We start from the raw sequence: 21,845 nt of genomic DNA on the forward strand, positions 1-21,845 counted from the left end.
CTTGATGAGGAGAGGGGACACACCAGCCTTTGTAAACTGAGCTGAGATTTCCCAAGCACTTCAACCAAAACACACTGTTTTAGGTCAATATAAAACAGATCAATTAACTCCAGAAAGATCGATTTTAAGTGATTATAAGTGTTAGGCACGAAAGGTCACAGCTAGTTACCAAAGAAAGTAAAAGATCATCACACAGTCTAGATCTGAAATCTTATTTGGATCAAGCAGTTCTCTCACCCCACTGGATGTTACAACTCTTAACACGCTGGCTTCTCCCTTGAGCCTGGGACCAGTCTCCTCAGCTGAAGTCTTGGTCTTCCCAGCGCTCTTGTTGCTTCCAGCGTAGGTGGGTGTTACAGACTCACAGATCGGGCCCACTCTTGGCTCTGTGCGGTCCCTGGGGGGGAACCCCCTTCAGTGCGACAGCCCTTCTCGGGGGTCCTCTCTCTCGGGGGTCAGGCCCCTCCACCTCCTGGAGCCGCACCTCTCTGAGCCTTAGCACGTCTGTCTCTGCCGTGGGCCCCTCAGGGAGTCGACGCGCTCTGGACTCCCGGGGCCTCCACTCCCAGAGGGAATAATGCAGCCCTGTTCTGTAGCCCGGAGTGACTCTCAGCCAGCGTAAAACGGGGGTTTATTGAGAGTTGAACCCAGCACAGGAACCTCTCAGGCCAGGCCTCCCTCAACACAGCATATCCCAGTCTCCCTGCATCCAGGGGGGCTCTGCCTGCTTCCCCTCTCCAGCCCAGAGCCCCCCTGCTTCCCAGCTGGGCCTCCGATATCCCCGGCCCCAAGCCCCCTCTGTCCATTGTCTTCTCTCCATGTACACCAGGTCATCTGGGCCTCCTCTCCTCTCTTCTGTCCTCTGGCCCCCTCTGTCTGGAACCAGCTGGTCAGGTCACCAGGACCCTCTCTTTACAGTCCGTTGTTCGCCCACTGGCCGGAACAGGCTGTGACTCCTGAGCTGGGTCTCCAGGTCACCAGTCGCTGGGGTCTCCATTCTCCAGGCCATTGGCTGGAGTCCCAAGTTCCATTGCCGGTCCTTTGTAACAACAAACTCCCTCTCCCATCACCTCATTAAGCCAGTAACACCCAGGGAAACCGAGTCCCGCCCCCTCTGCATACAAACCATTGAAAAAGCAAGGAAAAAACCAAGACAGACCCTCACTTTGTCACATCTCTCCCCTCTTCAAGTCTGAACTGAGTGGGGTCACTTAGCCAGTGACCTGGGGAAGTTCAGGGCCCCCACCCCATGATAAAGCATCGACTATAACATTGGCCTCCCCCTCCATGTCATAACCCTGGAGGAGCAGGCTCCATCTCAGCAGCTTGGCATTAGCTCCTTTTATTTGGTGCAGCCACGTCAGGTCTGGCTAAAGACACAGATATTGTCAATATTCATTAGAGCAAAGTCCTCCAGCCCCCTTAGCAACTGATCCACCAGGCGCTGGAAGGTGGCAGGTGCCCCCTTGAGGCCGAAAGGCAGGACCAGGCACTCAAAGAGCCCTATTGGGGTGGTGAAGGCAGACTTTGCCCTGGCCTCTGGGTCGAAAGGCACCTGCCAGTAGCCTTTGGTAGTCAGGTACTCCCAACTTGTCTAGGATCTCATTGGTCCCAGGCATGGGGTTGGAATCAGGCACGGTGATGGCATTGAGCTTCCAATAGTCCACACAGAACCAGATTGATCCGTCCTTCTTGGGGACCAGCACCATGGGTGAGGCCCAGGGGCTGGCAGACGGCTGGATCACCCCTAAAGCCAGCATGTCCCCGACCTCTCTCTCCAGGTGCTGGGCTGTTTTCCCAGTGACCCTGAATGGAGAACACCTGATGGGAGGGTTGGTTCCTGTCTCCACCCGGTGGACAGCCAGGTTAGAGAGCCCAGGCCGGTTGGAGAACAGCTGCCGGTATGAATGCAGCACTGCTCTGACCTCTGCCTGCTGGGCAGGGGTTAGCTGGTCTGAGTGGAATTGATTCCAGTGAGGGGTCAGCCCCAGCCTCAGGGAAGCTCTCCCTACTCCTCCCACTGCCCATACACAGCCAGCACCAACTTCTCCATTTCATCATGTTGACATGATTGCTCCTGCACCGCTGTGGCCAGCGAGGCCCTCAGCTTCTTCAAGGAGGGATCCTCCTGCAGCTCCTTCTGGAATTCAGCTGTTGGGCTTGAGGATACAGTTTCCCCACCTTGGGACGGAGGCTCCAGCCCAGCTCTGTCAAACCCTACCCTCGGTGCTGCAGTGCCCCGCTTCGAGAGGGCACTGGGGTATCCATTCTCTAGGCCATTGGCTGGGGTCCCAAGTTCCGTTGCCGGTCCTTTGTAACAACAAGCCATAGAAAAAACAAGACACCCCCCCCCCCACTTCATCACAGTGGGGGAGGAGAAAGGCCAAAGAATGATGCCACTGTCCCCTATTTTATATCCTCAGTCCATGTGCCTGGAAAACACTAGCCCCGACACATCCTGGTGGGCATTGCTGAGTCACAGAATTGAGCAATCCCCCATTGTGTGATGCTTGTGCAGCCCTCTTACAGCATTGTACATCCCTTGTTTACAACTCCCCTGCTGATTAATGGTCACATAACACTCCCCAGGGAGTGGGTCACCACCTAGCAGGAGAGACTCAAAACTTACAACATAGTTCAGTAACAACCATACAGCAAAATCTCATCACTTCCTACACACTAACGATATGCAGATTTGGACAGAACAGTGGGTTTCAGCAGATCATGAGCTTTCATGTGATATTTTACATGGCCTGTGTGTTGGGTTGGGGTGCTTCGGGGTGTCACCTTATGCCACTGAGTCAGCCTATTCTGCCAGCCTGGGTCCCCTTTACCTGGCATGGATGGACTGGGCTCCCAAGCCTCTTCCAGCCAAGCACCCAGGCAGGGCCACGGCCAGCTGCACAGAGACCAAGATCGGCTCGGGGAAGATTCAGACTTAGGGGCTCCCCCAACACTCTGGTGCCCACTCCCTTTAAGGTTTTATGAAACCCGCCCCCGTCCTCAACGTGGGGGAGATCTGCACAACTTCTCGCCTCCCCCTTCACCCCAGTTAGAAATTACACACACTGGGTTATATTATAAACAGGAAATCAGTTTATTAACTACAAAAGGTGAATTTTAAGTGACTATAAGATAACTGACAGAACAAAGCAGATTACTGAGCAAATAAACCACAGTACGCAAGCTAAGCTCAATAGACTTAAGCAACAGGTTACACAATGGAATTTCTTACCCTAAATGTTCTGTTAGGCAGGTTGCAAAGTGTCTGTGGTTCCGAGTTCCGGTTCTGTTGCTTTTCAGACTGGAGCCCTGTCTCAGTCTGGACTCCCCCGCTGCCTTCCCTTCAGGTGGCTTCCGCAGTCTCTCTTCTGGGGCGGACAGGCCCATTCCTCCCCACCCGTCACTAGGATTTACATAAGGCCACAATCCTTTGTTTCCAAACTTGACCCCACTTCCCTCACAGAGGAAAGTTACAAGAAGTCCCAGGTAATGTTTAGTCGGAGGTGACTGTAATATCAGGGGCAGTATGGGGTGTGCCCAGGAAGGCCAAGCTTTTCACAGCTCATCCTCCTCACTGATGGGCCATTCGCCCTGCCTGGCTTTTCCCTTGTTCTACCTGAAGTGTTGGCAGAGGGCGTCACCCAAAGTAGCATAACTGAAATAGAGATACAGAGTCAATATCCCTAACTTCAGATACAGAAATGATGCAGACGTACAAATGGGATAATCGCAGTCAGTAAATCAGAACCTTTCCAATGATATCTCACATGAGCCATCTTGCATAAAGTATATCTGTTACGTCATAGTCATATCATAAGCATATTTTCGTAACGACTATGGAGTGAACCATCACAGCATGCTTGTATGAAATAGAGCATAATTATTTGACAGGGGTGAATATGGGGGTTCCAGGGTGCTACTTTGAGGGACAGAGTGCTACCCCCCAGCGGCCCAGCTCCCCCACAGGCCCTGTACCACCCAGACAAACCGCCAGTAACCAAGCTGGCTACCCAGCAGCCCCTTTCCCACTCAGCTGGGCACTGATCAACGGTCTCCTCAGCGGGGCCTGCTGCTGACCCCACACAATGGGGACGGGGTCCCAGGTGCCCTCACCTCTTCCTGCACACTTGGAGCTTGTGTCCGACGTGTGCCTCTGGGACCCCAGCCCTGACCGCTCCCTTGCTGTGTTTGCAGTCCCGCTCGGAGCGCACCGACATCGCCACTCTGGTGATCCCCTCCATCACGGCCGCTGACAGTGGGGTCTACCTGTGCATCGGGACCAGCCCAGCCGGTGTCGGCAGTGCCAGGATCGAGGTGGTGGTGCTACGAGGTAGGGGCCCAAGGACGGGCTTTCACTGCTAACCACTAGGGATGTGCCGGCCACCTGCAGGGCTGCCCTGCCACATGCTGTGCAGTGCAGCATTGGGCATCACCCATGTGCCATCCAGCTGGAGGGGGTGTCCCTCCCCAGCCCAGGGCAGGGCTCAGGGAGGGGGGCAAGGCCCCTGCCTTTCAGCTCCAGCAGCTTCTCTCCAGCTGTTGGTGCTGCCAGGACTTTAACAAGAGGCTCCCACAGAAAATCCCCCTTAGCCTGGGCTAAGAGGAGGGTCTGCCCCCAAGAAAGGGCTCTGCAACCAGCCTGTGCTCAGCACATGGAGAGTGGAGCCCAGGCATGTAGCCCTGAGTAGCCAGAGCAGTGAAGAGCTTTCCAGGTGCACTGTTCCCCCGCAGGCTGCCGGAGCTGGGTTATTAGCTCAAGCGTTGATTGGCTGGCTGGGCTGTCCCAAGAGCCCAGCTCAGTCCCTGCGGGGACCCATTCAGGAGCATTGTCCCAGTAGCCCAGCTTGTCCGTGGACTCCTGCTGTGGGGTGGCAGCTGGTGGAGGCTTGAGTCACTCGGGCTGCTGAGCACAGCATGTGGCTGGCAGGCTCAGAAGTGAGACTGGCGAGCTGTCGTGCTGGGCCTGATAGGTCATGTGGTGGTGTCCCAGCTGGTGGGACTGAGGCTGCATGGCTGAGCTCTGGGGGCAAATGCGTGAAGGAACCCAGCTCAGTCCCCCCCTGCGAGTGGCTGGGTGGATGTTTGAGCTTGTGCCGGTAAAACCCCGTGGCACAGCTGCTGGTGTGAAAGGGGGTGGGCGTGAGCAGGCCCACGCGGAGCTGGCAGCATGCCAGGGGAAGGGGTGCTGGCGCCTGGCCCAGCACTGATCTCAGAGCGTGGCTTCCAGCTTGGGCTGCCATGATCCCACCCCTCAGCCTCTTCACCAGGGAGGTTCCTGGGGCTGCCACCAGGGCACTGTGGCATTTGAAGTAAGTGACCAAGTGGGAGGTCAGCCTGGGTGAGTAAATAGATGAGATCAGCCGGAAAAGGCCAAGCATCTCCAGCAGTTGGCCTACAGGACCCCAGCACAGCCAGCCCCCTCCGGGAGTGCAGGAAAATGAGCCATTGCTAATGCATTTCAACTGCCAAGGCCACCTTTCTGCTCTGTGGCTGTGCAGCACCTGTCCCTGACTGGGCACCTGCAGATAACGCTAGCGATGAATAATTCCAGGCTAGGCTGCAGTAGCTGGGCATGAGGAGGTGCGGGCTGCATTGTGTGACAAGCTGCCAGGCTTTACACAAACTCAGCCATTGATCCGTGCTAAGCTGATTTACCCTGTTCTGTTTCTTCCAGACTCGGGCGTGGTGCCCCCCATCCGGATCGAGGCCTTATCGTCTTCCATCGCTGAAGGACAGACCCTGGACCTGCACTGCCTCGTCACAGGCCAGGCGCCAGCCACAGTGACGTGGTACAAGCGGGGGGGCTCTCTGCCGGCCAGACACCAGGTACAGCTGTAGGAAATCAGTGTGACTCCATGGACAGCTGTGGAGCTGCACCAGTTCACGCCAGCTGGGGAGGCAGCCCGTGGCACTGCAGAGCCCCTGTATGGACTCCCTCGGGTCCTGGTACAGATGCTCATGGATCCCAAGGAGGCTTTTCCTTATCCCAGGTCAGGCGGGCAGCTGTGTCAGTCTCTGAGAACAGGGAGACGGGAGGATGCAGAAATGAGAGGCCAGTAGTTCTCAGGCTGAGGCCCAGCGAGTCCCTGGGATCTCTGAGGGGGCTGGGCAGGAGACACAATGGGGCTGAGGGTTAAGCTCAGGGCTGTTTTCTTCTCTTCCCCCTTGAATTCCCTCTCTCCCACCCATCTCCCTGCCAGGTCTCCGGCTCCCACCTCCGCATCTCGCAGGTCTCGGCGGCCGACTCGGGTGAGTACGTCTGCCGCGTGAGCATCGGTGCCAGCTCCCGCGAGGCCTCCATCCCAGTTACTGTGCAGCACAGCGCCGGCTCCCCACACGGTAAGTCTGAGCTGTGTGAGCTGGCTGGCCTGGGGGCAGGAGCTCCCTGCGCTTGTTCCACTGGTACCAGGGGTCCCTGTGGACGATGCACTGGCATCCACTGGGTAAGGGATGGCTCTCACCTGCTGCGTCCCCAGGGATGTGCTTTCCAGACCCTGCCTTCCCCTTGCAGTTCCTGCCCCCTGCACAGGACAGGTTTCAGGGCCACCATTCCCCTTCCACAGGTGAGTGGAGGAGTCTGTGCAGGTGGGTGCAGGCTGCTGGGAGTGTGCCACAGGGATCAGCTCTCAGGGACAGTGGCCCTGGGTGCTTTCTCCAGGGGAACCAGCCTGGCAGTGGCACGACCAGGCAGCACAGGGGTTGCTGTTGGGGGTGGGGGGATGGGGTGTGTGTGTGGAAGTTTCTGCTGATCTCTGGGAGCAGGAGCCCCCCACAATGGATCTGCCCTGGAGGGCGAAGGGCGAGCCGTGGGCTGCCTTCTTCCCCTGGGTGTTGCCCTGTGGTCCGTGCAGCTGCCTTGCCAGTCCCGGGAGAGCCGCACTCTGACCCTGTGGGGCTGCGGGCCGGGCAGGTCATTTCCACTCCCCCAGCCAGCACTGCTCAGCCTGGCTTTTGGGGGGGCTCCGCTCTTGGCTCTACCCCTCCCTCTCTGTTCTTCCAGCCCCCCCCATCCACATTGAGTCCTCCTCCTCCGCCGTCACTGAGGGACAGACCCTGGACCTGAAGTGCCTCGTCACAGGCCAGTCGCCAGCCACAGTCACGTGGTACAAGCGGGGGGGCTCCCTGCCGGAAGGCCACCAGGTAAGGGGCCATGTGGGACCACGGGGTCTGGGGCTGGTGCTGGGGCCTGTGCCAGCTCGTGGGGAGCTGGAATGCCAAGGACTCAGCAGTAGCTGCTTGGGGATTCCTTGGGGAACCAGTAAGTCCACAGCGCTGCCTCCCAGTAATGTAGCACCTGGCACCCCGCACCATTGTCCAGCTTACCCACAATACCTTGCTCCTCATGCTTCTGGGATTGTCTCTCCAGAGCCCTGCCCCAAGAGGGGGAGGTTACCATTGTGACGGGTTCCTCCCAGGGTGCCACCTCGAACTGGGGTACCACTGAGCCCCCCAGGCCCCCAGCCCAGGCTCCCTTTATACTGTACGGCTGTGACAAGGCTCCCAGCCCATATACAGGCAGTTACATGCAGATGGGAAGAGTCCAGCTAGGGAACTTCCCAGCTACTTAGGCACGCACTCCTTCTAGAGCGTCAACCCACAAGGAGACCATCATGAAATTCCCCCCTCCGCGCTGTGGAGAGGAATGTACAACAGCTTCCTGCCCCGAGTTATGAATCCCACACACTGGTTTTAAACAAAGCAAAACCAAGTTTTTTGTTTTTTTGGAGGAGTGGTTGATACGCTGGAGGGTAGGGCTAGGATACAGAGGGACCTAGACAAATTAGAGGATTGGGCCAAAAGAAATATGATGAGGTTCAACAAGGACAAGTGCAGAGTCCTGCACTTAGGACGGAAGAATCCCATGCACTGCTACAGACTAGGGACCGAATGGCTGGGCAGCAGTTCTGCAGAAAAGGACCTAGGGGTTACGGTGGACGAAAAGCTGAATATGAGTCAACAGTGTGCCCTTGTTGCCAAGAAGGCTAATGGCATTTTGGGTTGTATAAGTAGGGGCATTTCCAGCAGATCGAGGGATGTGATCATTCCCCTCTACTCAGCACTGGTGAGGCTTCATTTGGAGTACTGTGTCCAGTTTTGGGCCCCACACTACAAGAAGGATGTGGATAAATTGGAGAGAGTCCAGCGGAGGGCAACAAAAATGATTAGGGGTCTGGAGCACATGACTTATGAGGAGAGGCTGAGGGAACTGGGATTGTTTAGCCTGCAGAAGAGAAGAATGAGGGGGGATTTGATAGCTGCTTTCAACTACCTGAAAGGGGGTTCCAAAGAGGATGGATCTAGACTGTTCTCAGTGGTAGAAGATGACAGAACAAGGAGTAATGGTCTCAAGTTGCAGAGGGGGAGGTTTAGGTTGGACATTAGGAAAAACTTTTTCACTAGTAGGGTGGTGAAGCACTGGAATGGGTTCCCTAGGGAGGTAGTGGAATCTCCATCCTTAGAGGTTTTTAAGGTCAGGCTTGACAAAGCCCTGGCTGGGATGATTTAGTTGGGTTTGATCCTGCTTTGAGCAGGGGGTTGGACTAGATGACCTCCTGAGGTCCCTTCCAACCCTGAGATTCTATGATTCAAGTTTATTAACTACAAAAAGATACATTTTAAAGGGATAGCAAACAGATCAAAGCAGGTTACCTAGCAAATAAACAAAAACCACAAACTGAGCTTAATATACTAACAAGATTGGCTATGAACAGCAGCTCCTCCCCCAAGTGATGATACAAGCAGCTGCAGATTCCCAAGGGGCAAACGGCACTAACTTACAGCTTGGAATCCCCCGGGGTTCCAGTCCCTTTAGCCTGGGTCCAGCACTTCCTCAGGTGTTTCCAGGAGTCTCTTTGGGTGGGGAGTCTGTGAAGAACCATGATGATGTCACTCCCCTGCCTTTTATAGCTTTTGCATAGGGTGGGACCCCTTTGTTTCAAAGCTTGGTTCCTGTGCAAGTCAGTAGAAAAATACTGATGTCCCAAGATGGAGTCCAGCATCAGGTGACCTGGTCACATGTCCCTGTAGTGGCACAGCAGCCTCCTCAGCAAGGCTCCCCAGGTGGGAAATCAGCTTCTTCTAAGGCCTCTTGGTTTCTCTAATGGCCCTTCCCCACCGAGCTTTTCAGAATGAAGCATCTTGTCTAGTGGGTGTTCCCCAGGTGTAAACCCAGATACACAGTCAATATTCCTAACTTCAGACACAAAAATTATACATGCGCACAAACAGGATCTTCATAGTCAGGGACTCATGACCTTTCCAATGATATCTCACATGACTTACCTTACAGAAAAGACATCACAATGATGCCATAATCGTATCATAATATCCCTGTGAAGAATATGGGGTGCAGTGTCACACCCGTGTCCCTGGGCAGCCCTTCCTTAGCGCCCCACTGGCACCCCCAGCCCCACTCCCCGGCCATGTGTGGGTGGAGGGTGACACGCCCTGGGAAAGGCCGGCCCAGATCTCCATGCTGTCCTGGAGCTAGTGGGGCAGCGCAGCCTGGCCTCTGACGCGGCTCAGGCTCCCTGCAGACTCAGGCTGACCCTGCCTCGGTGGCACTCAGGTCATGCGTTCACGATTTTCTGTGCAACCTTCACAGCAAGAGACTGACTCTTTTAGCTGAACTCTGGAGAACCACTGTGAGGTGGGGCCACGCCCCCAACCCGGCTAGTCCTTTGCCCCACACGCTGGGGGAGGCTGCTTTGGCTGAGGGACGCAGGCGTGGGGTTAGCTCCCCCCGCGGCTCCATTCCGCTTGCCAGTTCCATTCTCTCCTCTCACAAAGCCCCATTGCTTTCCTGCCCCGTTCCCCGCCAGGTCTCCGGCTCCCACCTGCGACTGGTCCGGGTCTCGGTGGCCGACTCGGGTGAGTACGTCTGCCGCGTCAGCACCAGCGCTGGTATCCAAGAGGCCTCCATCATCGTCACCATCTACCACGCCACCGACTCACCCTACCGTAAGTGAAGGCAGTGCCTGGCATGGTGCAGCCTGGGCTGGCCTGGAAACCCTGGCTCAGGCGTGACCTCAGGCCTTAGGGTTCAGGGCAGCTGCTCCTCTGCCTTGCTGGCAGCTGGGCCCAGCAGGGGTGCATGGGGCGGGAGGAAGCAGGACTGAGGAGGTCCTGCAGGGAGCCCTTTGGGGCAGCCCTGGGGGGGAGAGGAGGGTTAGGCCAAGGTATCTCTTGTTTCCCAGGAGATGAGAAGAGCAGTGAGGAGCGGAAGGAATCTCCTTCCGGGCTGGCTGTGGCCATGAAACAGGCCAACCACCACTGGGCCAGGGGGGCTCCGGCTAGCATCTAGTAGGGAGGTGCCCAGATCATGGAGACCGCCATCCTGATTGGCACCCCTGCCCCTGGGGCAGCAGGCTCAGCAGACGCTGAGGAGCAAGTGAGCTGCGGTGCTGATCTCCCTTCGCGCCCCAGAGGGAAAGGGAGGCTCGTTTGTGCTGCTGGAGGGAGAGGCTGCATGGCCTGGGCATGGAGGGGGCTCAGGAGACCTGGGTTCTAGCCCCACCTCTGCCCTAGCTTGCTGCGTGACTGAAGCAAGTTACTTCACCTCCCTGGGGAATCTGCCTTGGGTTCCCCCATTTGGCCAGTGCTTTTCCCTGTCCTTCGACATTTGCAGCTGGAAGGAGCTTCACGGCCTAGAGCCTGGGAGCAGAGGCTACTGGCCATGAGACCAGAACTTCAGAGCACAGAGCTCCCACGTGCCAAGCAGGAGGCGCAGACTGTCAGCCACCTTGGTCTCTCCTGAAAGCCAGACACTCAGCTCTTTAGGCTCTGCTGACAGAGCTCCTGCTCCGGCAGCGGGGACTGGGGGTGGACTAGCTGCTTTGGCAGGCTGTTTCTATCTCCCAATTCCTCTGCTATGAGAGGGGACCTCTCCCCCAGCTCTAACCCCCCTTCCCCCTGGTTCCTCCAGCCTCAGGCGTCGAACCCCCTGTCCGCATCGAGTCTTCCTCATCCTCCATCTCTGAGGGACAGACCCTGGACCTGCACTGCCTCGTCGCAGGCCAGGCACCAGCCACAGTCACGTGGTACAAGCGGGGGGGCTCCCTGCCGGCCAGTCACCAGGTAGGAGATACACACGCCAGACATGATTGGGGGTTCCTTGGGCAGGGAGAGTGGGTCTGGAGGGGTTGTTTGCTGCAGATGGGCCCATCTCTGGAGGACGTCCATCTCCCTCCAGAGTTATCTGGTTTCTCACCTTGGTACCCTGGTTAGTGCTTGGCAGCTCCATGGGGAAACTGCCCAAGTCTGCCATAGCCCAGTGCTGCAGTGGTGTGGGAACAACCTGTCACGGGTCCACAGGCTGGTGCTCTCACATGACTCGGGAACAGTCCCTGGGGTGGCCCCCTTCAACATGTCAGCCCCTGTAGGGTCACACGCACTCACTGAGGCCCATACACTAGACAGGGGATGGATCACTTGATGATTCCCTGTTCTGTTCATTCCCTCTGGGGCACCTGGCACTGGCCACTGTCGCCAGACAGGATACTGGGCTAGATGGACCTTTGATCTGACCCAGTGTGGCCGTTCTTATGTTCTTATACAAAATACTTTGAAAAACTCCCACTCTGTCACATACATAGCTCCGGTCACCCCGCCTGCGCTACCCACAATGCACTGCTGCTCCCAGGGTGGCAGGGCAGTGGGACTTGGGTTGCTCTCCTAGGAATGGCGACCGGCAGAGCCCTGGCTAACAGGCTGGGATCGTGGCAGCCCTGGTACGATAGGCCCTTGTGGGGGGAGGGTGCCCTCCCCTGCCCTGAGGAGATGTTATCAGAGCCTTGATGTTAGATGTGGGGTTTGTCTCTCGCGCTCCCGGCTCCTTGCCCGCCAGGTCTCCGGCTCCTACCTGCGCATCTCCCAAGTCTTGGCAGCCGACTCCGGCGAGTACGTCTGCCGCGTCCGCACTGGCACCATGGTCCAAGAAGCCTCCATCATTGTCACCATCAGCAGCGCCGGGTCTTCCTACTGTGAGTCCAGGCAACAGACAGCGACAGCCGTTCTTCCAGTGTCCCACAAAGGGTGGCAGGCAGCCTGGCCTAGTGGACAGAGCACTGGACTGAGGATCTGGGTTCTATGCTCCCTCTGCTACTGACCTGCTAAATTTCTCTGTGCCTCAGCTTCCCCTCCCTTTTTCTGTGTAGCTCTTCGGGGCAGGGCCTGTCTCTCACTCTGTGTCTGTGCAGCGCCCAGCACAATGGGCCCTGATCTCAGCTGGGGCCTCGGGTAGCTCCTGCTATAGACAGTAATGATGATGAGCGCATCCCTCACTGCTGAAGGCCTGTGGGGTGATGGCTGCTGAGGCTCCTTTGTGGGGAAGAGCCCCCTCCCCCACTGTGGGCTGCCCTCCCCATGGAGCGTACTGGGGTATTGAGCAGACGCTTCGCTCAGGGCAGAGACAGGATCAGGTGCCACCAGAGACCCTATTTCAAGGGGGGATGGGGGCACGTTGCCGACTCTGCTCCGGTTTCCCCGGCGTAGCCTGTCCCATGGGCATTGGCCTTAGAGGCAGCCTCCCCTGTATATGCGCATGCCTGAAGCCCTACATGTGGGGAATCCAATCCCCTGGGCAGCGTCCTGCTTGTACAGTATAGGGGCATCCTGCAGGGATCAGATTGGGGGCCGTCCCCTTTAGATTTCAGAGGGAGAGAGGAGGGGTTCAGCTCTGGGGGGAAGCCCCATCACTGGGCTGTTTACAGCTGGGCTGGGCTGGGACCGTGGGACCCTGGAGTCATTTCCATCTCCACTTGCTGTGGGGGTTTGACATGCCAGAGAATTTGCTGTCAGCCGTGCTCACCCCCTTCTCTGGGCTCTTCCAGCCTCGGGCATGCGCCCCCCAATTTGGATAGAGCAATCATCCTCCTCCATCACCGAGGGACAGACCCTGGACCTGCACTGCCTCGTTGCGGGCCAGGCACCAGCCACAGTCACGTGGTACAAGCGGGGGGGCTCCCTGCCGGCGGACCACCAGGTAGGAGAGCGAGGCTGGGCTAGCGGAGAGGTTCTGTCCAGGTTCCCCTGGGTCCGAAGGATGTGGCTATTGGGTGAAAATGGCAGCTCTGGGAATGAGCTGGGCTCTGTCCTGCTGCGGGCTGGCTCCACGGGGGTCCCAGTGCAGTGGCAGGACCCCTAGTCGAAAGGGCAGAGCCGGGAGCAGCATTCTCATCCCTGGCGGCAGAGGAGTTGGGGGCTGGATGGGAGGGTGAGTCCTACTCTGCCAGCTGAGCAGCAGGCGCAAGCCTGAGCCTGGTGGAGGCCAGGCAGGCAGCCCCGTGCTGTGTGATGCAGGGGTCAGAGGACAGCGACCTGCCTTTCCCTCTCTGACTCCGGGCTCTCCGTGACCCGCCCTCCAGCTCTCTGGCTCACACCTGCGGCTGGTCCAGGTCTCGGCGGCTGACTCGGGCGAGTATGTCTGCCGCGCCGGCACCAAGGAGGCCTCTGTCCTCGTCACCATCCAGCAGAGCAGCAGTATCTCCTATCGTGAGTTGTGTGTGGCCACCGTGGTCTCCTCTTCCCCAGGGCGGAGGAAGCTCGGTGCCCTCTGGGGAGGCGCCTCTAGTGACAACCCTGACCACCCGCAGGTGCTGCCACCCAAGGGGAGATCTCAGCCCCCCAACGGGGTGACTAGAACTGATGGGGTGGCTCTGAGCTCCCAAAGGGCGAGGTCTGTGGGTTGTGGGACAGGCCCCTGGGGAAGCAGCTGGAGCCCTGAACTAGACCAGACAGGGCATTCAGGAGCTCGCTGCTGGTGCTGATCCGGCCCCAGCCCTGGGAGACCTGCCCCCACAGCTCTGCTCCATGTCTTCTCCATGGGAGGGAGCCAGATCCCACAGCTCCAACCCTCTGCCCTTGGTCCCTCCAGCCTCAGGAGTCACCCCACCAGTGAGGATCGAATCTTCCTCGTCCTCCATCGCCAAGGGACAGACCTTGGACCTGAACTGCCTCGTCGCAGGCCAGGTGCAGCCCAGAGTCACATGGCACAAGCGGGGGGGCTCCCTGCCAGCCAGCCACCAGGTAGGAGACATGGGGGGCCTGGCAGTGTTTCCAGAGGGTGTTTCCTGGGCCTTGGACTCCCTTTGCCCTCCCAGGAGGGGGTCTCGTCCTGGAGTTTCTTGGGATACTGTCTCCTCCCGGCCGGGCAGTGAGGCTCGGCTCCGGTCTCTCGGGAAGCGGAGATACAGTGAGAGGAGGAGGGACCCCCTGGGCCAGGAGAGCTCAAGGGAGCAGGGCTGAGCAGTCCTGCTCAGGAGCCCCAGCAGGAGCAGCCAGCCCCACCCCACAGCGGAGAGCCCGGGGCCAAAGGGGGGTAAGGGAGTGGGGGGATCACTGGCCTCCCCAGCTCCCCATGCACTCCCTCTTCTCACGGACCCTTTCTCCATGTCATTCGCTGCCCGCCAGGTCTCCGGCTCGCGCTTGCGCATCCCCCAGGTCTCGGCGGCCGACTCGGGCGAGTACGTCTGCCGCGTCAGCACCGGCGCCATCACCCAGGAGACCTCGCTCATCGTCACCATCCAGGGCGGTGCCGGCTCCTCCTACTGTGAGTCTGGCCTGGGCCGGGAAGCAGGAGGGAGCTGGCTCATGTCCCAGCCTGGGCTGTAGCCTCATGCGCCCTGCGGGGTGATCAAAGCTTGGCAGGGCACAATGTGTCCTTCGTCATCTCTGAGCTCTCTGTGCTGAACCTCTGCTCCCCTTCCAGCTCTGGGCGTCACCCCCCGGGTGAGGATCGAGACCTCTTCCGCGTCCATCGCCGAGGGACAGACCTTGGACCTGAACTGCATGGTCGCAGGGCAGGCGCAGCTCAGAATCACGTGGTACAGGCGGGAGGGCTCCCTGCCAGCCAGTAGCCAGGTACAGGGGCTCGTGGTGGCTGGGAATTGATGGCCGTGGCCCATAAATTCCCCCATGCTCCTAGGAGCAGCAGACCCATGGGATTTCCTGGCTGGGGCGGCGATGGGGAGAAGGTTGATATCCTTGGACAATGAAACTCACAATAGGCAGCAAATGCTTTGGAATCCAAATGCCTGGAAAAGTCCATGGTGTCTCCAGTCCTACCCCAGGAGGAGGCACAAGGGCTGCATGGGGCTGGGAGACGGTGGGGGTCGGAGACAGTCCGTGCCAGCCTTGTAAGGGCTTGTCCCACAGGCAGGGCTGGCTTTCCCAAGGAGCCCAGCTCCCCATGAGCCCCTGCCCTCTCTCCCCGCCAGGTCTCCGGCTCCCGCCTGCGCATCCCCCAGGTCTCAGCTGCCGACTCGGGCGAGTACATCTGCCGTGTCAGCAATGGTGCTGGCCCCCTGGAGGCCTCCGTCATCGTCACCATCCCCCACAGTGCTGGCTCCTCGTACCGTACGTCTGGGCGGGGTGGGGCCCACATATGGAGGGGGCCAATGGGAATGGGACTCAGTGCCAGGGGCCCACACAGGCAAGGGGCATGGACCCAGTGCTAGAGACCCGTGGCGGCCCAGTACCACCTCCCAGATTGTATCCTGCCCATCTCCATGGAGATGTCTGTTGAGATTGGCTCAGGGCCCTGGCCTGGCTTCAGGCATAGCAGGGGCTTCACATTGGGGAGGGATAGCTCAGTGGTTTGAGCATTGGCCTGCTAAACCCAGGGTTTTGAGTTCAATCCTTGAGGGGGCCATTTGGGGATTGGTCCCCCTTTGAGCAGGGGATTGGACTAGATGATCTCTTGAGGTCCCTTCCAACCCTGATATTCTATGGGGGTACACAGGCCAGGAGCCCATAGGGATCGGAGACCCCCTGTGTGGTGAGGTGGGCACTGTGGGCTGAGGGATGGGCCCAGGTGGGCAGGTATTGGAATCCACTTTGGCTAACCCCAGTGCATTGTGGGAGGGCAGAGACCCTGCCCCAGTGCTGGGTTAGCCATGTGGGGCAGGGTCCATGAGGGATGCTCCCCGGGGCTCTGAGTGCTGGGGAGGGCTTGCTTGAGACTGCACAAGGCAGGGACCCGGGGGCGATAGGACCAAGGAAAGAACAAGGGCATGCTGGCCGCATGGCGGGGGTCCCATCACCGGGGGGCCTAGCGTGGAGTCCTTTGGAGCCGGATGTTGCCCTGGGAACCTTCCTGCCATGGCTTGGCCCCTGCCTGGGGAGAGGGACGATGCTGCCTTTGCTCCTTGGCACCATGATGTGATGTTGCACCCGGCGTAACCCTCCTTCTCGGCTCTTCCAGCCTCGGGCATGGCGCCCCCTGTCCGGATTGAGTCTTCCTCATCCTCCATCGCCGAGGGACAGACCTTGGACCTGAACTGCCTCGTCGCGGGCCAGGCACAGCCCAGAGTCACGTGGTACAAGCGGGGGGGCTCCCTGCCAGCCAGCCACCAGGTACAGCAGCAAGCAGGGGGCTGGGCTGAGCTCCAGGTCGGTTTCCTTGGGCCCTGCTCCTGGGAGGGCTCCCAGACAGAGGAGCTGCCCCAGGCAGGGAGACGGGCTTCTGGGCTTTGCCAAGAGCAAGGAGACAGGTGACTGAGTCGCTCCGGCCGAGGGAGTCAAAGCAGCAGTGGGATGCTTAGGGAAGCAGCAATGGCAGCAGATGCCAGCTCGTCCTACCACCATGCCCCCCCCCCGCCCCCTGGGAGCAGGGGGCCTCAGGACTGACTGTGGCTGCGGACTCTGGGAATCAGGCCAGGCTGCTACTTGTTTGCAGCTGACACAAATATGGGAGGAGTGGGAAATAAGAGGAGGCCAGGTCACTGACACAGAGCAGTCTGGATCGCTTGGTAAACTGGGCGCAAGCAAACAACATGCATGTTGATATGGTTCAATGTAAATGTATTCATCTAGGAACAATGAACGCTGGCCACACTCACAGGATGGGGGGACTCTATCCTGGGGAGCAGGGACTTTGAAAAGATTTGGGGACCATGGTGGATAGGCAGCTGAACATGAGCTCCCAGTGCCACGCTGTGGCCACAAGAGCTGAAGCAATCCTGGGATGCATGAACAGGGGAATCTCAAGTAGGAGTCGAGAGGTTATTTTACCTCGGTGCTTGGCACTGGTGTGACCCCTGCTGGCATCCTGGGTCCAGTTCCGGTGCCCACAGTGCCAGAAGGATGGTGATACATTGGCGAGGGTTCAGAGAAGAGCCACAAGAAGGATTAAAGGGTTAGAAAACACAATTTATAGTGATAGATTCAAGAAGCTCTATTTATTTTGCTTAACAACGAGAAGGTTAAGGGGCGACTCGATCAGTCTGCAGGTATTTACACGGAGAACAAGCATTGAATCTGGGCTCTTCAGTCTAGCAGCGGGAGGTCTGCCATGATCCAATGGCGGGGAGTTGAAGCTGGAAATAAGGTGGACAGCGAGAGCAATTAACCACTAGAACAATTGACCAGGGGCGTGGTGATTCTCCAGCACTGGCCATTTGTAAAGCCAGATGGGATGTCTCTAGACGCTCTGCTCTAGGATTTATTGGGGGCAGGTCTCATGGCCTGGGCTACCCAAGGGGACCGGCTAAGTGAGCACAATGGCCTTGGAATCTATGTTTGTCCTGGTCTGTCACGGACCCTCTCCCTGCCAGGTCTCCGGCTCCCACCTGCGCATCCCCCAGGTTTCGGCGGCCGACTCGGGCGAGTACGTCTGCCGCGTCAGCACAGGCGCCGTCACCCAGGAGGCAGCTCTTGTCATCACCATCGAGGACAGCACCGGCCCATCTTACTGTAAGTCTGCCCAGCCTGCGCTGAGGTGCTGCCTGCGTCCCAGGAGAGGCAGGGCTGTGCCCCTGCTGTCGCTGCCCCAGGGGGCCATGGCCTCTCTGGCAGGTAGCCAGTCCTCTAGCACCAAACCCCGCCAGCCTCTCTACAGGTAGGAGGGCTTCGGGGAGCCAGGACTGGACATGTCCTAACTCGGGGCTGGTGCCTGAGATGGGAGATGAGTGATCTGCTCCCAGGCCGACTCCCGCACAGCTCCCTGCCTACAAGCAGCAGTGTCTGACTCTTGGAGTACTAGGAGCCAGGCTGTCCTGGGTTCGAATCCTGACTCTGCCATAGATTAGCTGCATGGCCATGGCCTTCCCCTCTCCCTGCCTCAGTTTCCCCACCTGCTGAAGGGGGTGATGATCCTGACCAGCCCCAAGGGATTGTGAACCTTCGTCTGCAAAGCGCTCTGAGCTCCTGCTGAGAGGGGCTGTAGCCGAACATGTAACCTGCCAGCAGGATCAAGGCTGCAGCACAGTTCCTGTGGAAGGGCTGGGAGCCCCTTGCCTGGGTCTTTTCAAAGCTGCCTGCACCAGGCCGTCTGGGCTGAGGGGCTCCTGCTACGGCCGCGGGGGCTGGGGGTGGACTAGCTGCTTTGGCAGGTGGTTTCTATCTGTGTGAGGGGACCTCTCCCCCAGCATTAACCCCCATCTCCCACGGCTCCTCCAGCCTCGGGCATGGCACCCCCCATCCGGATCGAGTCTTCCTCGTCCTCCATCGCTGAGGGACAGACCCTGGACCTGCACTGCCTCGTCGCGGGCCAGGCGCCAGCCACAGTCACGTGGTACAAGCGGGAGGGCTCCCTGCCGGCCAGTCACCAGGTAGGAAGCAGCCCAGTGCCTTGCGGCACTTTCTTTCTTTTTCCTGGGGAGTGTGGGGAGATCTTCCCTGGACTGATTTGTCCTCGGGGACAGAGGGAGCTGCTTCTTCAGTCTCCACAGAGCCGTGGCCGGGGATGTGCCTGGCTCACTACCCAGCAGGGCTCCGTCGGTGGCCCGGCTGCCAGCTGAGGTTGGGGAATCCAGGTACGATAGACAGTTGCCAGTGAATGGGGGAGCACTCCCTGACTGGGCCACCCCATGGGCTGGGGGTAGCCGTGGGTCTGGCCCCACGGCAGCTGTCGGAAGTGGGATCAGACTTTCCCAGGGGTTGGCTGCAGACAGACGCTTCAGCCCTTTCTCTCCGATTCCTGGGCTGTCCCCGCCAGGTCTCCGGCTCCCGCCTGCGGCTGGTCCAGGTCTCTGCAGCCGACTCAGGAGAATACGTCTGCCGTGTCAGCACCAGCGCCGGCCCCCGCGAGGCCTCCATCACTGTGAGCGTCCCCTCTGGCACCAGCTCCTCCTACCGTAAGTCTGTCTGGCCTGCTGGTAGGTGGGTGGTCCCAGGGCCGTGGCTCAGGGCTCCCCAGGGATAGGCTAACCAGTGACACTCAGACAAGCGGCTGAAGGTGTTTCCTGTGGCTCTTCGCAGCACATATTAGAACACTGATGCCATTAGTAAGCAAGCAGGGTGCTCTCACTCTGTTACTAACCAATTGCAGTTGATAAAATAATAACACTCGGTTAGTCATTTTGCTGCGAGAATGAGATCGAGATAATTTCCCATCAGACTGTTTCAGTCAGACTCTCTAATGCTCTAGGAAATGAACTGATGGCGTCACATGACTGGGGCTTTTGGGGTAACGCTAATGGCTAATTTGGCTCCTGAACCCCTGAGGTCTGGGTGTCACGGCTCTAACCCCATTTGCCTTCTCTGCCTGGCAGGTCTGCAGAGCCCCATCATCTCCATCGAGCCGCACAGCACTACTGTGCGCCAGAGCGAGGATGCTACCTTCAAGTGCCGCATCCACGGTGGTGCCCGGCCCATCAATATCACCTGGAAGATGGCCCCGAAGCAGCATCTGCAAGGTACAGAGCGGCCCCTTCTCACGCCAGCTCCAGCCGGCTTCCCTGGAACTGAGCAATGGTCCACTGCTGCCGATGTCCCCTCCCAGTGCCCTGGGTACAGTACCCCCACCTCCCGCCAGACAGGGCCTGATAGCCCCCCTCCACCAGCGTCCCTTCCCCCACACCTTGTGGTCCTCTCGCTGCCCCCACTTCTCTCCGAGATCTCATAAGCGCTAGCCCTGCTCCCCCAGACCCACAGCCCCTAGTCTCCGGTGGGGGCACTCCCATCCCCTGGCCAGGATGCTGGGCGGCCGTGGGCGTTGTCCCTCTCCACTGCAGCAGCCGTCTGCAGAGCCTGTGTCATGCTGCCTTCCTGTGTGGGGCCATGGGGCCTGGACGCCCGTTAGGCTCTGCAGATCCGGGCTGTGAGCGAAAACAGCCCACCCTTCCCCTGGGCCAGGGACACATGGGCCCCTGCTCCAGCCATGGGTCCGGCTCCCTAGGCTCGCGCTGGAGTGAGAGCAAACAGCCTGGGGCACAGGGGGCTGCCAGGCAGCAGTGCTGGCTTCAGGGAAGCTCAGCTCCTCCAGGCCCAGCCTGTGCCAACAGGAGGCGCGGTGGGATAGCGCAGGAGCCTGGGTGTTCGGGGCGTGGCGGGGGGGAGCTCCCAGCTACTCCAGTCCTGGCCTCTCCCAGCAGGGGGCGCTGTCAGTGTTTCAGGTGTTAGGAATCTGGGTTTTCAGCAAGAGCTCCCAGCCCCAGGGGCGAGATCAGCTGTTTGCTCACCTGTGTCTGTCCCCCTGCAGACAATGTGAAGATCAGCCCCAATGGCTCAGTGATCACCATCTCCAGGGCTCGCCCCAGCAACCAGGGAGCCTATCGCTGTGTGGCCTCCAACCGCTACGGAGTAGCCAACAGTGTGGTTAACTTAATGGTGCAAGGTGAGAGGCTCTGAGTCCAGGAGTGGGGATACCCAGCCTGGGTTCCTAGCTCACTGGCTGGCCCCCCAGCATTGTCACTGGATCACATCAGGGTGGGCGCTGAGGGTCTCGGTGGCGGGGCCAACCGGAGCTGCTGCTCCAGGACGAACCCTGCATAGGCTGCCTTGCTCTGGCAATGGGGGGGGCGCAGGTGCACTCGGGCTGTCCCTGGTCTCTTGCCCTGGAGCCAGTGGAGCCTGGGGATATTCCTCGAGCTGGGGAGCCCATGAGCAGGGATGGGGGGGCCTTTGGGGAGGGGCAGGTTTAACCCCCCACCCAGCCTCCCAGCCTGGATTGCTTGTCCTTGTCGGGCCCACCCCCAGACGCCCCTCAGTGCTCAGGGCTTGAATCCGCTTGTGCAGGGCTGGCCTGAAAGCCCCCGGACTGCCTGAGCACACGCCCTTGGGGCCATCTCCGGGCTGCCCCCTGCAGTCTGCCGTGGCCAGCTCCCAGCTGCTCCAGGGGGATTTCTAGCGGCTCTGGCTGGCAGGCTGTGCCCTTACTTCCCCCCCCCGCACCCTCCCAGGCTCTCCTACAGTATCTGTGATGCCCAAGGGCCCCGTGACGGTGAAGGCAGGCAAGTCCATCAGCCTGGATTGCCTTGGCATGGGTGACCCGCGCCCTCTTGTTCGCTGGAGCCGCTTGGGCATGAGGCAGAAACTCGAGCACCAGAAGCTGTTGCCCCTGGAGAGCCAAGCAGTGCTGCAGGTAAGCTGGGCTCTGGGGCTGTGGGGAGGGAGCCCTGCACCATGGCACAGGCAACTTGGCCTTTATCCTGTCCACGTGGATCCACCCATGGCTGCACCACAGTCCAGTCCTGCCCTGCCAGGGAGCAGAAGTCCCTTTCTCAGCCAGCCATAGCAGGAGCTGAGCAAAGGAACCACCCCTGCCAGTCCCTGATGGGGCATGGGGCAGTTCAGTGCCCGCTCTGAGCCGGGGGGCAGCCAGCCTGGCCTCCCCGTTGTGACTGAGCTGTCTGCCTGGATCGCACTGGGACAGGGACCTGGCTTGTCCTTCCTCGCGGCTGCTGGGCACAGACAGACCCTGGGTTTCTCTCTGGCTCCCACAGCTGGGTCCCCTAAATCCTGCCCTGGCTTTGGCGGATGCGAAAGGGGCTGGTGCCTTCTGCGCTCTGGGGCCCTGTCTTGCTGTCTGCAGTGCACAGTGCTGCACCCCTGGCCAGCTCGCCTGGCAGAGCGGCAACAGACCTGGCTGCGCCCCCTCCAGCAGGACCTAGTGCTACCCAACA

At 59.3% G+C, this 21,845-nt stretch overlaps 1 protein-coding gene across 5 annotated transcripts in view; it reads left to right on the plus strand.

The window, feature by feature from the left end:
- The window catches only part of HSPG2 (heparan sulfate proteoglycan 2), a 147,424-nt gene that overhangs the window by 87,271 nt on the left and 38,308 nt on the right, over window positions 1–21,845 (plus strand). For 3 of the 5 annotated variants that reach the window (XM_044996294.1, XM_044996296.1, XM_044996297.1), the window contains 20 exons: window positions 4,198–4,333; window positions 5,678–5,829; window positions 6,204–6,342; window positions 7,004–7,143; window positions 9,825–9,963; window positions 10,928–11,079; window positions 11,849–11,984; window positions 12,834–12,985; window positions 13,368–13,494; window positions 13,877–14,028; window positions 14,413–14,551; window positions 14,711–14,862; window positions 15,219–15,357; window positions 16,205–16,356; window positions 17,556–17,694; window positions 18,400–18,551; window positions 18,938–19,076; window positions 19,494–19,637; window positions 20,423–20,557; window positions 21,123–21,304. In XM_044996294.1, the coding sequence (XP_044852229.1) occupies window positions 4,198–4,333; window positions 5,678–5,829; window positions 6,204–6,342; window positions 7,004–7,143; window positions 9,825–9,963; window positions 10,928–11,079; window positions 11,849–11,984; window positions 12,834–12,985; window positions 13,368–13,494; window positions 13,877–14,028; window positions 14,413–14,551; window positions 14,711–14,862; window positions 15,219–15,357; window positions 16,205–16,356; window positions 17,556–17,694; window positions 18,400–18,551; window positions 18,938–19,076; window positions 19,494–19,637; window positions 20,423–20,557; window positions 21,123–21,304 (2,898 nt within the window). The remainder of the gene's footprint in view (window positions 1–4,197; window positions 4,334–5,677; window positions 5,830–6,203; window positions 6,343–7,003; window positions 7,144–9,824; window positions 9,964–10,927; window positions 11,080–11,848; window positions 11,985–12,833; window positions 12,986–13,367; window positions 13,495–13,876; window positions 14,029–14,412; window positions 14,552–14,710; window positions 14,863–15,218; window positions 15,358–16,204; window positions 16,357–17,555; window positions 17,695–18,399; window positions 18,552–18,937; window positions 19,077–19,493; window positions 19,638–20,422; window positions 20,558–21,122; window positions 21,305–21,845) is intronic. The other 2 variants (XM_044996298.1, XM_044996299.1) reach the window with 2 other exon arrangements.

The sequence above is a fragment of the Mauremys mutica genome, chromosome 21, assembly GCF_020497125.1.
Source record: "Mauremys mutica isolate MM-2020 ecotype Southern chromosome 21, ASM2049712v1, whole genome shotgun sequence".
NCBI lineage: Eukaryota > Metazoa > Chordata > Testudines > Geoemydidae > Mauremys > Mauremys mutica.